General features: G+C 39.8%; 1 protein-coding gene across 5 annotated transcripts in view; it reads left to right on the top strand.

Moving 5' to 3' along the window:
* unc79 (unc-79 homolog, NALCN channel complex subunit) overlaps window positions 1–15,564 on the top strand; it is a 219,713-nt gene that overhangs the window by 180,665 nt on the left and 23,484 nt on the right. For all 5 annotated transcript variants that reach the window (XM_087989676.1, XM_087989677.1, XM_087989674.1 and 2 more), the window contains 2 exons: window positions 1,177–1,254; window positions 14,327–14,416. In XM_087989676.1, coding sequence (XP_087845802.1) covers window positions 1,177–1,254; window positions 14,327–14,416 — 168 coding nt within the window. The remainder of the gene's footprint in view (window positions 1–1,176; window positions 1,255–14,326; window positions 14,417–15,564) is intronic.

Below are 15,564 nucleotides of genomic sequence, written 5' to 3'. Positions count from 1 at the left end.
AGTGTTCAGGGTGTGATACAAAGTGGACTTAATGGGATAAGGGATGTGGACTTTTCATATTATAGTTCTGACCCAAAATCATGTGCCAGTTTGAAAGATCTATTGAGCTTAATCACATGGGAAGGGGACAGAGTAAGGGACAAGGGAACAGCTTTTATGGAGGGGAACAAAAATAATTTTGATTCTTCCTGACATTTAGCTGGAGAACATTTTCACTCAGCCTTGACTTGATGATGGCCAGACAATTTGATAGCACTGAAGTGATTATAGGTCAAGCGAAGTAGTAAAGAGCTGGGTTTTGGCATCTGTTTCTAGATGGGCAGAACAAAATGGTTGAATGTGCTCTTGTTGCCAGATTGAAAGGAGCAATAGAAATAGTGGACAAAGTATTTGAAATGCAGGTAAATATAACATGTTGCAAATTGGAAGGGAAAATAAACAACAAATGTGTTCTATGAATGAAATTCAAATAGCTAAGAATGAATTTGAAAATATCTAGAAGTATTAGTTGGCTGAGCATTAAATATATCTAATGAATACCCAGCAAAAATTAGCAAAGCCACTGTTAATTTGCAAGCCTTTAATTCAGAGGAAATCATAATCTAACTGTACAGAGCTCTGGTAAGTCTACACTTTGCATAGAATGTCTGGAACACAAGAGAGAAACCCAAGTGTTGGAACAGCGTAGTGAAAACTCAATACAGATATGCAGGGTTAAAGATTTACATTGTAGGGAAAAGTTGGAGATGTTCCTATTCCCTACACAAGCAACAGATATTGACTAGCAGAATCACACCCCTGGAAAATCTGCAAAGCAGTTAGATACTGAGATTGGGGAACTGTGAAGATCTTCTGGATAAACAAATTTAGAAGCACTGAATGACCACCGTCAACCATAGTTATCTTGTGATCTTCTAGGAACATGATTCGTAACATACCATGGTCACAATCACAGCACATGTCATTCCTGTTTAAAGGAAAAGAAAATCAAATAAATTTACTGGAACAACTAAGCTATAATTTACCTGTGTTATAACTGAAGTAAGTGACAACCTTGTGCAGGAGTGATATATGCAACTGACATTTGAAGGTTGCAGTTACAGAATAATGAGAATGTGAATAAATGGCTTGAAGGCTGATATCTAAACTAATGGACCTCTCTGTCATTCTCACTAGTTTGTTTGTGCAGATGCTGGAACAAAAATAGCTGAATCAACAATCCTACAGAAACACATGATTGCATCTGTTTCTGGAGTAAGTATTCAATCCGGCCATGTATACATAGTATATATAAAATTGCATAGAATAACCTTTTATGAACTTACTGTTAATTTCAAATTACTGCACCACATCTTCTAAATTATGAAGGCATCTGCTCCTCTGAAGAATGTTATTGTTGATTTAACAATATAATTAATGTTATGGTATAATTTTTGCTGATGGATGATTTCTACTTTTCTCACTGGTGTTATTTAATTGGGAGTGAACACTTGTGGGTGAAATAGAAGTTAGTACAAAATCACATTATTTTATATCTAAATAATTATTAGCAATCAGTGATTTGTGCTTGTTTTCCTGACTGAAGAACGAGTACTTATTTCCACAGAGGTTGACTGCCTCCTTTACTATTTTGATTCCTCTCAATTATCAGCTCACAATGTTAATGAAGAGATTGCTTCACTGAGTCAGTGTTGGCGTGTTCAGCATAGACAATGTGATTGACTTGAGGAAGACCTGGATGACAACATATATATTTTACATTTGCTTTTCTACTGATGATGTTGTTGCTTTGTCATGATTTTTAAAAAAATCCTTTGTTAAATAAAATATGGTGCCAGGATCAAGGATATCTCTGAGGCCAGAACTAGGAAGACAATACAGTTGAATGCATGGAGCTAGTGTAAGAGGGAGAGCTTCAGATATCTGGATTATTAAGACCTCTTCCAGATCAGGAGGCACATCTACAAGAAGGATGGGTTGCACCTAAACTGCAGGGGCACCAATATCTTTGCAGGGAGGTTTGCTTGGGCCACTCAAGAGGTCTAAACTAGAGCGGTATGTCAGCATATGGAATGATTGAGGAGAAGATAGAGGTTAGGTCAGTAAGTCTATTAGGAAGACAGGCAAGGCCAGGTTAATGAATTCAGTGGGTTAGGTGTCTTGAATGTATTTATTTTAATGCAACAAGTATAATAGGCAAGGCAGACGGATTTAGAGCCTGCATTAGTACATGGAGGTATGATGTAGTCCTGTATGAGAGACAGACAGGACTAGCAACTCAATGTTCCAGGATTTAAATGTTTCAGGTATGATAGAGAGAGATGTAAAGGGAGTGGAGGAATCATTGATTAAGGAGATGGTCACAGGTGCACTAAGAGAGAGCATCTTAGAGGGCTCATATGGCTGGAACTGAGGAATAAAAAAGGTGCAGTCACTATGATAGAGCGATACTGTAGTGCTTCTATTGGCCAGGGGGAGATAGAGAGACAGACATGTAGGCAGATTATTGGAAGGTATAAAAGCAACAAGGTGGTTGTTGTGGGTGATTTTAACTTCCCCGGTATTGATGGGGACTCTCCCTTACTGAAACGGCCTAGATGGGACAGAATTTGTTAGGTGCACCCAGAAGGGTCTCTTGAAACAATATGTAGATAGTCCAGCTAGGGAAGGGGCCATACTGGATCTTGTATTGGGGAATGAGCCTGGTCAAGTGATCAAGTTTCAGTGGGAGAACATTTTGGGGACAGTGATCATAATTCTGTCATTTTGAGGAAGTGGCCAAGATGATTGATGAGGATAGGACAGTCGATATTGTCTACATGGATTTTAGTAAAGCATTTGACAAGGTTCCTCATGGTAGGCTAGTTCAGAATATTAAGTCACATTGGATCCATGGCAAGTTGGTAAGTTGGATGCAAAATTGGCTTGATCATAAAAGACAGAGAGTAGCTGTGGAGGAGTGTTATTCTGACCGGAGGACTCTGACCAGTAATGTTCTGCAAGGATCATCACTGGGACCTCTGTTGTTTGTAATGTATATAAGAATTTTGATGAAAATGTTAGTAGAATGCAGATTACATAAAATTGGTGGCGTTGTGGATAGTGAGGAAGGTTGTCAAAAGATATAGCAGGATATAGATCTGTTGGAAAGTTGGGCAGGGGCTGTTGGAGTTTGATCCAGACAAGTGTGAGGTGATGTATTCTCATAGATAAAATGCAAGATGAAAGCATACAGAAATTGGCAGGACCCTCAGAAATATTAATATACAAATTTCAAGTCTTGGGACACAAGTCCATAGCTCTCTGAAAATGGCAACATAAGTGGATAAGGTAGTAAAGAAGGCATATGGCAGGCTTGGCCTACGTTGGTCAGGGCATTGACTATAAAAGTTGATAAGGTAAAAACAATGACTGCAGATGCTGGAAACCAGATTCTGGAACAATGGTGTTGGAAGAGCACAGCAATTCAGGCAGCATCCGAGGAGCTTCAGCAAAATCGACGTTTCGGGCAAAAGCCCTTCATCAGGAATAAAGGCAGAGAGCCTGAAGCGTGGAGAGATAAGCTAGGGGAGGGTCGGGGTGGGGAGAGAGTAGCATAGAGTACAATGGGTGAGTGGGGGAGGAGATGAAGGTGATAGGTCAGGGAGGGGAGGGTGGAGTGGATAGGTGGAAAAGGAGCTAGGCAGGTCAGACAAGTCCGGACAAGTCAAGGGGACTGGAAGTTTGAAACTAGGATGAGGTCGGGGAAGGGGAAATGAGGAAGCTGTTGAAGTCCACATTGATACCCTGGGGTTGAAGTGTTCCGAGGCGTTCTTCCTCCAGGCGTCTGGTGGTGAGGGAGCAGCGGTGAAGGAGGCCCAGGACCTCCATGTCCTCGGCAGAGTGGGAGGGGGAGTTGAAATGTTGGGCCACGGGGCGGTTTGGTTGATTGGTGCGGGTGTCTCGGAGATGTTCTCTAAAGCGCTCTGCTAGGAGATGCCCAGTCTCCCCAATGTAGAGGAGACCGCATCGGGAGCAACGGATACAATAAATGATATTAGTGGATGTGCAGGTAAAATTTTGATGGATATGGAAGGCTCCTTTAGGGCCTTGGATAGAGGTGAGGGAGGAGGTGTGGGCACAGGTTTTACAGTTCCTGCAGTGGCAGGGGAAAGTGCCAGGATGGGAGGGTGGGTCGTAGGGGGGCGTGGACCTGACCAGGTAGTCACGGAGGGAACGGTCTTTGCGGAAGGCGGAGAGGGGTGGGGAGGGAAATATATCCCTGGTGGTGGGGTCGTTTTGGAGGTGGCGGAAATGTCGGCAGATGATTTGGTTTATGCGGAGGTTTGTAGGGTGGAAGGTGAGCACCAGGGGCGTTCTGTCCTTGTTACGGTTGGAGGGGTGGGGTCTGAGGGCGGAGGTGCGGGATGTGGACAAGATGCGTTGGAGGGCATCTTTAACCACGTGGGAAGGGAAATTGCGGTCTCTAAAGAAGGAGGCCATCTGGTGTGTTCTATGGTGGAACTGGTCCTCCTGGGAGCAGATATGGTGGAGGCGGAGGAATTGAGAATACGGGATGGCATTTTTGCAAGAGATAGGGTGGGAAGAGGTGTAATCCAGGTAGCTGTGGGAGTCGGGTTTGTAAAAAATGTCAGTGTCAAGTCGGTCGTCACTAATGGAGATGGAGAGGTCCAGGAAGGGGAGGGAGGTGTCAGAGATGGTCCAGGTAAATTTAAGGTCAGGGTGGAATGTGTTGGTGAAGTTGATGAATTGCTCAACCTCCTCGCGGGAGCACGAGGTGGGAAGAATTGCTCAACCTCCTCGCGGGAGCACGAGGTGGATAAGTTGATAAGTCATGTGCAGCTATTAAAACTTTAGTTAGGGTACATGTGGGATATTGTGTGCAGTTCTGGCCACCACACTATAAGAAGAATGTGGAGGACATAGAAAGGGTGCAAAAGAGGTTGAGCAGGATGTTGCCTGGATTGGAGTGTATTCGCTATAAGAACAGGTTGGACAGACTTGGTTTATTTTTGTCAGAGAGACGGAGAATGAGAGGTGACCTGATAGACGTGTATAAAATTGAGAGGCATGAATATGCTGGATAGTCAAAGTCTTTTTCCTGGGGTGGAATTCTCAAATACTAGGAAACATTGATTTAAGATGAGAGGGGGGAAGTTTCTAGGAGATGGGCAAGGAAAATATTTACACAGATGGTGGTAGGTGCCTGGGATGCACTGCCACCAGGAGGTGGTAGAAGCAGATTTGATAGCAAAGTTTAAGAAGCATTTAGACAGGCATGTGAGCAGGCAGGGAATAGAGGTATACAGTCCATGTTCAGGTAGATGGGATTAGTTTAGAATGACGTGGTTAGCAGAGGTATGGTGGACTGAAGGTTTTCTGTGTTATACTGCTCTATCTACTATAATGTTCTTAATGTAAGAGCTCCTGTGATTTTTATCATATTCAAAACTAGCTCTCAAATGTGACAATGCAGCACTTCAGTTAAGAAACACTGGGGAAGGCTTTGGTTTCCACATCATTGGATCTTTCAGTTTTCCCTATCAACCACTAAAATGGCGGGGGAGGGGAGGGGGGGTTGATGTGGGCAGGAGCTCACAATTCTGATGGCTGCCTCACAGCCATTCAATGCTGTGAGCAGCATTAAGTGATTGGAGATAGAACTTGTGCCCTTGTTTCTTCAACTAAAATTCAGCCTTAGAGAAGCATGATGGTTAGTGGATGGCAGGCACTTTCATATTTTCAGCAGTGCCACTGGCGCAATGGTCAGTGCTGGGACTACAGACACTCCCAGCACTTCTAGAGCCCATATTGTGATATCTCAGTCTTAGCTGTCAGAGGGGCATGTGGTGTTCAAGACTTCTGAGGTGGGGTGACCTTGGCATTGAGTTGGGAGATTGTGGTGTCCCTCTGATGGGCTCAGCCAACACTGATAAAACTGCCAGGCTACTTGACAAAGGTGGCCTTATCCTGACACAGGGATAATGCCCTAGGCATAGGATTGGATGGTTAAGAAGACTAATAATTGGCTACTAAAAGGCCTGTGAGTCATTCTAATGGCACCCTGACCACCACATCAGGGATTTTGGAATCCCTGATGTGGTGGTCAGGGTGCAGCTTCAACAACATTAATGAAGCATGACACCATCCAGGGCAAACATGCCGCTTGATTGGCACCCCATCTGACACCTTCAACATTCACCATCTTCACCATGCATGTGCAATGGCAATAGTGTGTACCATTCACAAGAAAATCTACAGCCACTAACCAAGGCTCCTTACAGAGCACCTTACAGCTCTGTGACTGCTGCCACCTCAAAAGGTCAATAGATCCATGGTACACCACACCTTCAGGTTCACCTCTGAGCTACACATAGTCCTGACTTGGAAGTATGCTGCCAGTTCTTCACTGTCACTGGGTCAGAATGCTGAAAGGCCTTCCCTATTAGCACTGCGTATATGCATCTAGTCTGCAGTGATTCATAGAGGCAGCTGACCATCTCTCAGGTCAACTTGAAATGGGCATTAAATTGTCAAAGATGCCCACATTCTGTGAATGAATAATAATGAAACTGCAACAGAGAAATTTAGGTAATACACTTTTAAAAAATTCTATGTATAAGGTGCTCTTCACCAAAGACATAAAGAAGTCTTCCACCTCTGCTTCATCAAACTTAGGTAGTAATTGGGAAAATCAAGTTCGCTGTGCAATGTTGCCTTCAGGGAAGGTGGTAAGGCCAACTTTTCCTCCACTTGAGCTCTCTTAGTTTACACTCCTGGTTATGTTTGCTTTTCCCTAAAGTTCTCTTTCTTGCTGTCTCAGTATTTTGAATTTCTCTCTTTCTTTCTTGAAATTCAAATTTCCTCTGATCCAACTTTAATCTATCTACCGCTACTCTATGCATTTCAACATCATGTAGAGGTGCCAGTGTTGGACTGGGGTGGGCAAAGTTAAAACAATATCACACAACACCAGGTTATAGTCCAACAGGTTTATCTGGAAGACTAGCTTTCAGAACGCCGCTCCTTCGTCAGCTGGAGCATAGGGCACAGAATTTATAGTAAATGATCAAAGTACTATACAACTGATGCAATGTATTGAACAAACCTAGATTACTGTTAAGTCTTTAATCACTTAGAATGTGTTGCAGATTTCAATTCATTAATATATAAATCCCAGAACTTCTTTCAAGTCACGTTCCTGAGATAACTTAAGGTTTTATAAAACTGATATCTCAGCTCAGACAATACATTAAAGGTGTGAGGTTAGAGTCTGTTTGTATTCCAACCTTGAGTCAGACTGGTTCTATTTCCAAAGTGAGAATTTACATAATGACCTAATGCATCAAAGATAATAGCATCCAGAGTGGTCTCAGAGAGACCTGACACCATCAAGGAGACAGAGCAACCACCCTGACTGATGGCCACCACTGCAGGCTAAGGTGGCACTGCAAATTGAAGACTCTCCAGTCTGGCTATTTGAAATAATTTGTGGGAGTCTAGAAGACCACCAAGAACTTCCTTGGTAACAGCCCCACAAATTATTAAAAACACTAGCTCAGACTGCTCACGCTGAAGCGGAGATAAAAACAGTACTGAAGGCTTTTAAAGTAAGGTTCTAATGAGGAAATGGAGATCACCCTGACAGACCTGCAAACAAGGTGTGGACAGTGATCAATCAGGATTCACGCCATCAAGATCCTATAAGGATATATTGCAGCCAGCTCATGAAATTCACTGGCTGGCCATGTTGGTGAACGTGACATCCAAGCCCACATCATCAACATTTTTACTGGTGATAGCTCCCCAAAGATGAGGTTTTGTCAGAACCTGCCATTCCGTGGGAAGACCCCAACCTGCAGTAAGATGTGCATTTATGATTCCTGTTTCAACTTTTGCAGAAACAGTCAGCAAGAACTCTGTCCAAAGCAAAACTGGGCTACCAGAATATCCTTAACATCATGGATGCAAATACCCATTTCTCAGAGTCTGTTCCCCAGGGAATTGTATCTGCCACAGCATTGGTGAGGGAATTGATCCAGTTCTTCATCAGTACATTCTGTCAAATAAGATCCAGTCAGATGAGGGCTCAAAATGTCTGGCTAACCAGTGTGACCCCCCAACAGACATCTTCACTGTGCAGCCACTGTAACGAGGAAAGAAAGAGTACTAATACAAGACCCTAAAAATAATGATCAGGGCAGGAGTACACAAAGGACCTGAATAAAGAACTCACCCAATGAGTCCACTGGTTTTGTTCTATTTGAATTAGTTTCGGCACTGTGCACAAGACTTTCTGAAGCTAATTAAGGGGAGCTTTTTAATGCATTCAGACAAGGTAAACTACAGAGCATCTCTCCCGAGTTTGTGAAGTGGCCTGAGAATATTTGAAAAATCTCTTGGAGAATGATGTAAAAACAGGCAGACAAACATGCCATGACTGATAGTCTCTTGGCTGAAAGCTATGTGTTAGTGCTGCTACTGATGACAGATTAACCTTTAAAAACCTGGTCCAGTAGCCTATAGATAGTAGCAAAGAAGCTCAGGAAAGTGAAATATCTGATTGAGATCCCAGATCTGAAGTTATGGCGAAGGGTCCCTGGACTCGAAACGGTAACTCTGATTTTTTTTCTACAGATGCTGCTAGACTGCTGAATTTCTCCAGCACTTCCTGCTTGTTTTTGAATTTGTCATTTTTATTTCCTTTGCCAAGTGTTGAGTCTCTCATCCGTGTTGAGTCAATCACATTATGCTGGATCTGGAGTCAAATGTAGGCCAGACGAGATAAGGTCAGCAGTTTTCCTTCCCTTAGGGCATTAGTGAATGAAATGGATTTTTAATGACATCGACAGTGTTTTCATGGTCATTGTTAGACTTTCATTTCCAGACGTTTTTATTATATTCCAATTCTATCAACTGCCACGGTGGGATTCAAACCTGAAGTTCCAAACATTACCTAGTCTGTGGATTACTAGTCCAGCAACAATGCCACTGTGCCATCCCTCCCCACCTGTGTTTTCTAAACTCCATGTGGGTATTACCAATGTCAAGTCCTATCATTTGGACTCTGAAATGCCCAGCCATCTTCCAAAGTAAGATGAATATTCCTAGCTAGCCTCTTAGTGCAGCACAACACCTGGGAAAACAAGGAGTGCTCTTTTAGAAAATAGAGTTAGCTCACCAGGGGACCATTCTTGCAAAGAGTGAATTAATTAAGGCTTAAGTGACCTATGTAGGCTGAATAGTGGATTGAGAACGAGTACTGCACAAGACTGTTGGTACAAACATTAGTACAGTTCCATATTCCCAGAACAAAATGGGAAATCAAGAAGTTCTTGAAGTGTTTGAATTATATTGCAAATTCGTCCCAAACGTCAGCACAGCAGCTCAGCTGTTGACAAACCTGTTACAGAAAAATAAAGGTCCAGCAAATTTTTATAAATAGTGATCTGTAGGACAAAGAGCATGCCAGTTGATCAAATATTTCAGATAATCAGACGGTCCACATAATCAAGGTAAAACACACTGTAAGTAACAGAAAGGTAATGCAGGGGTATGCAATTCACTGTTACAGCATACATTACTTAAATGATAATAAAACTTTGCCTTAAATAAAACTTACTGGCAGAGAGCCTTGTTACTCACATCTTCAACTGACTACTTGGATATTGTGGTAGATCATCATATTTGAGGAGAAATTGACTCAGAATTGAATCAGCTGTTGATATTTCATGTGGCCATTTGATTGAACAACAAGTATATTTAGATTGATGTAAATAAATGAAAAACTGTAATAGTTGGACAGAATAATATAAATTTCTCAATATTTGAAGTCTATAACTTTTGCCAGTTTATCACTGGTTCATATAGAGCCGGTTAAAATGAAACTTGCTGTATTATGAACTGAGGAGTGCTAACAGCTTTTGAATAGTTGAGTTGATTTAGTTGAGCCTCACATGCAATTACAAACTTTAATCACACATTTAAAGTAGCCATGATATGAGTGAATTGGGTAGGGGGCTGTCCTTCTTCACGAAGACAAATCAGCAATGGAGGAATCAGTCAGGTACTACTTCAAAAACTAAACAGTAAAGCAGACGTGATAGTAGAGAGGGAAACCTTCAGTTTATCATTGACTGTCAAGCATTTTGAGATATCTGTCTGAAATGTGCACAGAGAGACCACAGTCTATCATGAACACAACTCTGTTAACTTTTGTGGAATTGTTTAAGAGTAGCAGGTTTTTCAAGTGAAATGATTAGAAGGTCTGACCACAAAATTAATTCTGTGCTAAATTAATGTCAAAACTATTTGGGAAACTGTTTTGTATCATTAAAAGAAAACGCTTGCATGTTATTTCATTATGATCGATGTGAACTTAAATGTTGAAGCTACCATCTCTGCTATTCAACTGATTTGGGGGAGAAAGGATTTTGCCTTCTAAAAAGCTTTAAAACTATTTAAAAATGATGATGTGACAGGCCTTGATTCATGTATATCATATTTGCAGGAATTGGATTTTGAACAAAGCAGTAAGGACACTTATTGAAAGAAAGATAAAGCATGGTGTTGATATTTACAATGGGTTTTTTTTTCAAATTAAAGAATTATTAATCTTTCACAACATTTATCTATTTATATCCTTGGCTGAGACATCTTGGGTGTGCTTAAGATTATCTACTTAATGTCAGTTAAATAATAGTTTGAAAATGTAGTCTGGATTTCTCATCATACTTGAATATCGTGACATCTTAGGTAAGGATGAATAGCTCACCTGATGATACTCACTGGCATACAATCTTAAATTACTGCTGACATTTCTGAAAACCATGTACAGTTTGAGCGTGAGGGCTGCCAACTTTTCTTTAGCACTTTGTCAACAAAGGTGACATGGATGGCCTTTTGAAAAATTGCAGCAGCTAGTGAGTCTTAAAGGACAAAGTCAAATTAATGCTTGCATACACATCTGAAATGAAGGTGTAATGAAAACAGATTATTTTAAAGTTAATAAATTAACTATTTAAGATATGTGCATAATTTTGATTCATTGATAATAAAATAATATTGATATTACTGTAATTATCTTCTAGAATTTTTCATAGTATATTATAACATATAAATATTATAATTATACAACAGACAAAAGCTTGAGAAGTAATTATCACAAACATTTTTTATAGAAGCGAAGAAAACTTTGATGCTTCAGATAGTATTCAAACAGAGTGTTTGTTACAGCTTTGAATTAAAACAAAAACAATAAGAGCCAAAAAGAGAGTGAGGTAATAGTCAAACAGCTCTTTAGAAAATATGCAGATGGCCTGGTATGTTAGACAGAAAACCAGAAACTGGAATTCAACCTGGGAAAGAAGTGTGAGGTAATGCATTTGAAAGCTGCGACTTGTGATAGGAACATGCAAAAAATGAGAGTTATATGGAGGGACCGAGGAACTATTTACAAGAGCATCCAGCTTATGAGCATTATGTTTATTTACATCAATAGTTAGACCACAGCTTGAGTACACCATACAGTTTTGCTTGCCACATTTCAGAAGAGATGTGATTACACTGGAAAGAGTGCCAGGGATTTACAAGGATGCTGTCAGGACTGGAAAATTTTAACAGTGAGAAAAGATTGGGTAGGCTTGGGAGCAGGGAAACCTCAAAAGTAACTTTTAAAATCATGATGGGTGATTTAAACGCTTATGATGGGCTTAGATAAATAGGGATGGCCTATTAATTGAAGGGATATCAAAAATCTTGTAGCACAGATTTAAGGTAATTGATAGAAGGATTAGAGGGGAGATGAGGCAACCTTTTTAATTCGGAGAGCAGTAAGGAGTTGGACCTCACTGCCTGAAAGGATGGTTGGGAAAAGCTCTCACTATATTCAATATGTATTTGGAGGTCAACTTGAATAACAATGATTTGCAGGGCTATTGTCCAAATACAGAGAGGTGAGATTGTACTGTGTAGCTTTTTGCTAATTAGCATGGATGCAATAAGCTCAATGACTTCTTAGTCTGTCATAGAATTTCCATGATTGTATGATTTTTTTCTTGTCCTTACATTTGGAGCTTGTGTGGTCAATTTCATTTGTTTCTGAGGTTTTATGGAACCAAAAATCATGAAAAGTATGATAATAGCACTTTCGGAGTTGAATTGCATAAAGCATTTTAAACTGAACTATTTAATGTAATTTGCTCCATGTACCACTTGATTTACACTGCAATTGTACATAATTACATAAATAGGGATGGCCTATTAACTGGCTTGGAAAAGGTGGATGCTAGGAAATTGTTTCCGTTAGACGAGGAGACTAGGACCCGTGGACACAGCCTTAGAATATGGCTTGGAAAAGGTGGATGCTAGGAAATTGTTTCCGTTAGATGAGGAGACTAGGACCCGTGGACACAGCCTTAGAATTAGAGGGGGTCATTTCAGAACAGAAATGCGGAGACATTTCTTCAGCCAGAGAGTGGTGGGCCTGTGGAATTCATTGCCATGGAGTGCAGTGGAAGCCGGGACGCTAAATGTCTTCAAGGCCGAGATTGATAGATTCTTGTTGTCTAGAGGAATTAAGGGCTACGGGGAGAACGCTGACAAGTGGAGCTGAAATGCGCATCAGCCATGATTGAATGGCGGAGTGGACTCGATGGGCCGAATGGCCTTACTTCCACTCCTATGTCTTATGGTCTTATTTTGTTTTCCTGTGATTGTTATGTCCTCAGTTTGCCTTATACAGTCAACTAACCCATATTCCAACATTTAATTTTATACATTTCTTCCCTTAAAATAAGAAGTTTGATCAAAGTTTTGGACATTTTATGTATGAGGTTTCCACAGTATTGTTTATTGAACCAGCCAATGTATCTTTATGGAATGTATTACGTGTGCTTACTTTCTTAAACCAAAACTTCAATTCTGTTCTGAGAGAGTAAGGGAGGGTTACAACATTTATGAAAAGAGTATTTCTGATTTGACAGAAAAATGGTATTTTAAGGGATGGTACACTGGATTCTTTTGTTTTCTATCTTAAACAATTGTAATGTAAACCAATTAATATGCTTGGATATGTAACAAAATTTTAACTCACAAAAGCAGAACTAGAACAGTTTACTGAACCACAGTAAAAGGTTATGTTCCAGCTCGCATAATGTGAATGTACATAGTTCAGAATTACTAAGTCGTACTAGTACATTTGATAATACAAAAGTGAAATAATATTGATATAAATTATGTAACGTATGTGTCTATTTATTAAACAGAGAAGAAAACTAGTTTATTAAAGTGCTAATACAATCATTCTATTTCATCTTATTGCATTACCTCAATGACTTAAACTTAATATATCTAAAGGTTTGCTCTTCATTCAGAAAGTGTGGATTTAATCCCTAACTTTGGTGGAAATCTGAGTTTTGCAGGCTTTTATCTGACATTCTTCGCTAGGTAGCTGCGGGTGTGGCTTGTTGAAATCCTATCCCGCTAGATATATTCATCTGTCAACTGGTGTGTAGTGACTTTGGTGATGACAGGAAGAATCCTAATGTAAATGTTCCCAATTCAAGTTGATGGAGACTGGTGCATTCTTGTAGCGCTGTAGTGAAGGACTAATAAGGTAGCATAACTTACAGATATGAATCACCTTTCAAGGCATACCATAATGTTTCACAGCAAGTGAAGTACAATCATTTGTGCAATGTACAGCAATGTCACAGCTAATATGTATGCAGTTGGTGCCATAAAAAATCAAGACAAAGATGGCCAAATAATGTGTTTCATTGATGCCAATTCAGGAATACATATTGAGAGAACACCAGCTGGATTGTTCTGCTCCTTCTTGAAAAGTATCAAGAGATATAATGCAGCCCGGAAAGGGTCGACAGAGAATCAGTTTAACATGTGAAGGATACCTTTAATAGTTCAGCTGTCTCTTCAGTATGTGAATTAATTGTCAGCTTAAGTTAGGTTTAAATTAGGACTCAGAAATGGGCATGTCACCATTGAGCTATTGGGTGTGGAGTTGGTGCTGGGTGCAAATAGCAATGGGGGAAGCAGTGCAGATAAGGATAAGATGTACTGTTACTTTACATATCCTGATACATATTTAATTTGAAAATTGTGTATTGTTTAAGAATTTTAACATTTTATATAATTATTACAAATTATATATTTTCTGTATGTACAATAGCTGATATCAAATTTGCCTTTGTAATTGTTTAAGTCATAAATTAATACTTTCATTACGGAAACACCAATCTGACACTTTATGAAACAAAATTTGTTTTGTAGTTTTTGATAATGTACATCTCTTTATTAACTCTTGCAGTACACAACGGCAGCAATGGAATGCATGCGACAGTATGTAAGTGAACTGCTAGACTTTATCGCTGATATGCACACACTGACCAAATTGAAGGTATGTTAAAAATTCTGTTTCAGCTCTTATGATCTTGAAATCCATCACTATGAAGTGGGAATGGGTTGGAAAATTTGGCTACTGACCTCATCTGTCTGAAAATTGGGCTTAATATTAATATGAAGGCATTTTTAGTTTTAGAGAGGATGCAATGCAGGCTTATTTGGATGTAACCTAATATGAGGAATAGCAAAGTTTTAATAGAACAATAATGGTCAATATGAGAGATATCTTCAAAAGTATGAGAGAATGGAGCAAGATAGAAAGAAACAGACTTTTCAGTGGTTGAGGGGGGTCAAGAATATGTTACCATAAATACATGAGTACTTGTAATGTATAATAAGTAAAGATAGAATAGTTGGAATTTATTCATTGGAGTTTAGGAGAGTGAGAGATTATCTTTTTAAAACCAATAAGAGCCTGAGGGAACTTGACAGAGTGAATGCTGAGAGAGTTACCCCTTGTGGGAGAGACTAGAACTAACATGACACAATTTGAAAAAACATGGAGTCTCCTATTTAAGATGGAAAGAAGAAATGCTTTTTCTCAGAGTTGTTAACTCTGTGGACTTCTCTTCCTCCACTCTGAGTGGAGGCAGGTTCATTGATGATTTTTAAGGCTGAATTTGATTCTTAATTGACAAGGGAATCAAAGTGGGAGGGAAGGAAAGTAGAGTTGAGTCTACTATAAGATCAACCATCATCTAAGGATGGAGAGGGCTCAAGGGGTCAAATGAGCTATTCCTATTCTTAATTATTTGTTCATATTTAGAGCAGAGAGTAAATGTAATTTATTTCCTCAGAGAGTTATGAGATAGTTACATTTCATTCCAACATATTTATTTCAACAGAAATGATGTCAACACCATGTAGGATTAGATTGTGAATTAGTGGATGAAAGAAAGTTTATGTGAAGAGTAAATATTGGCAGGGATTGGGTGGGATAGAAACTCTATTTTCCTGTTAAAATCATTATGTATTTCGGTATATAACTATGTTGAGTCGAGTCAAATTTATTCAAAATGTGATCTGCGATTGGAAAAGGTTATGCTGCGTTGAAGTGTGACCATGATTCGGATTAGCTCTGATTGCCTGTCCATACTTCAGGAGAAGCCCTGTCAAAGTATATAACTGGTATAGGCTTATTGC

The sequence above is a fragment of the Chiloscyllium plagiosum genome, unplaced genomic scaffold (assembly GCF_037043375.1).
Source record: "Chiloscyllium plagiosum isolate Xiang-an unplaced genomic scaffold, Cpla_swu_hap1 HiC_scaffold_8, whole genome shotgun sequence".
NCBI lineage: Eukaryota > Metazoa > Chordata > Chondrichthyes > Orectolobiformes > Hemiscylliidae > Chiloscyllium > Chiloscyllium plagiosum.
The sequence above is the reverse complement of the archived record's forward strand: the minus strand, read 5'-3'. Positions and strand labels throughout refer to the sequence as shown.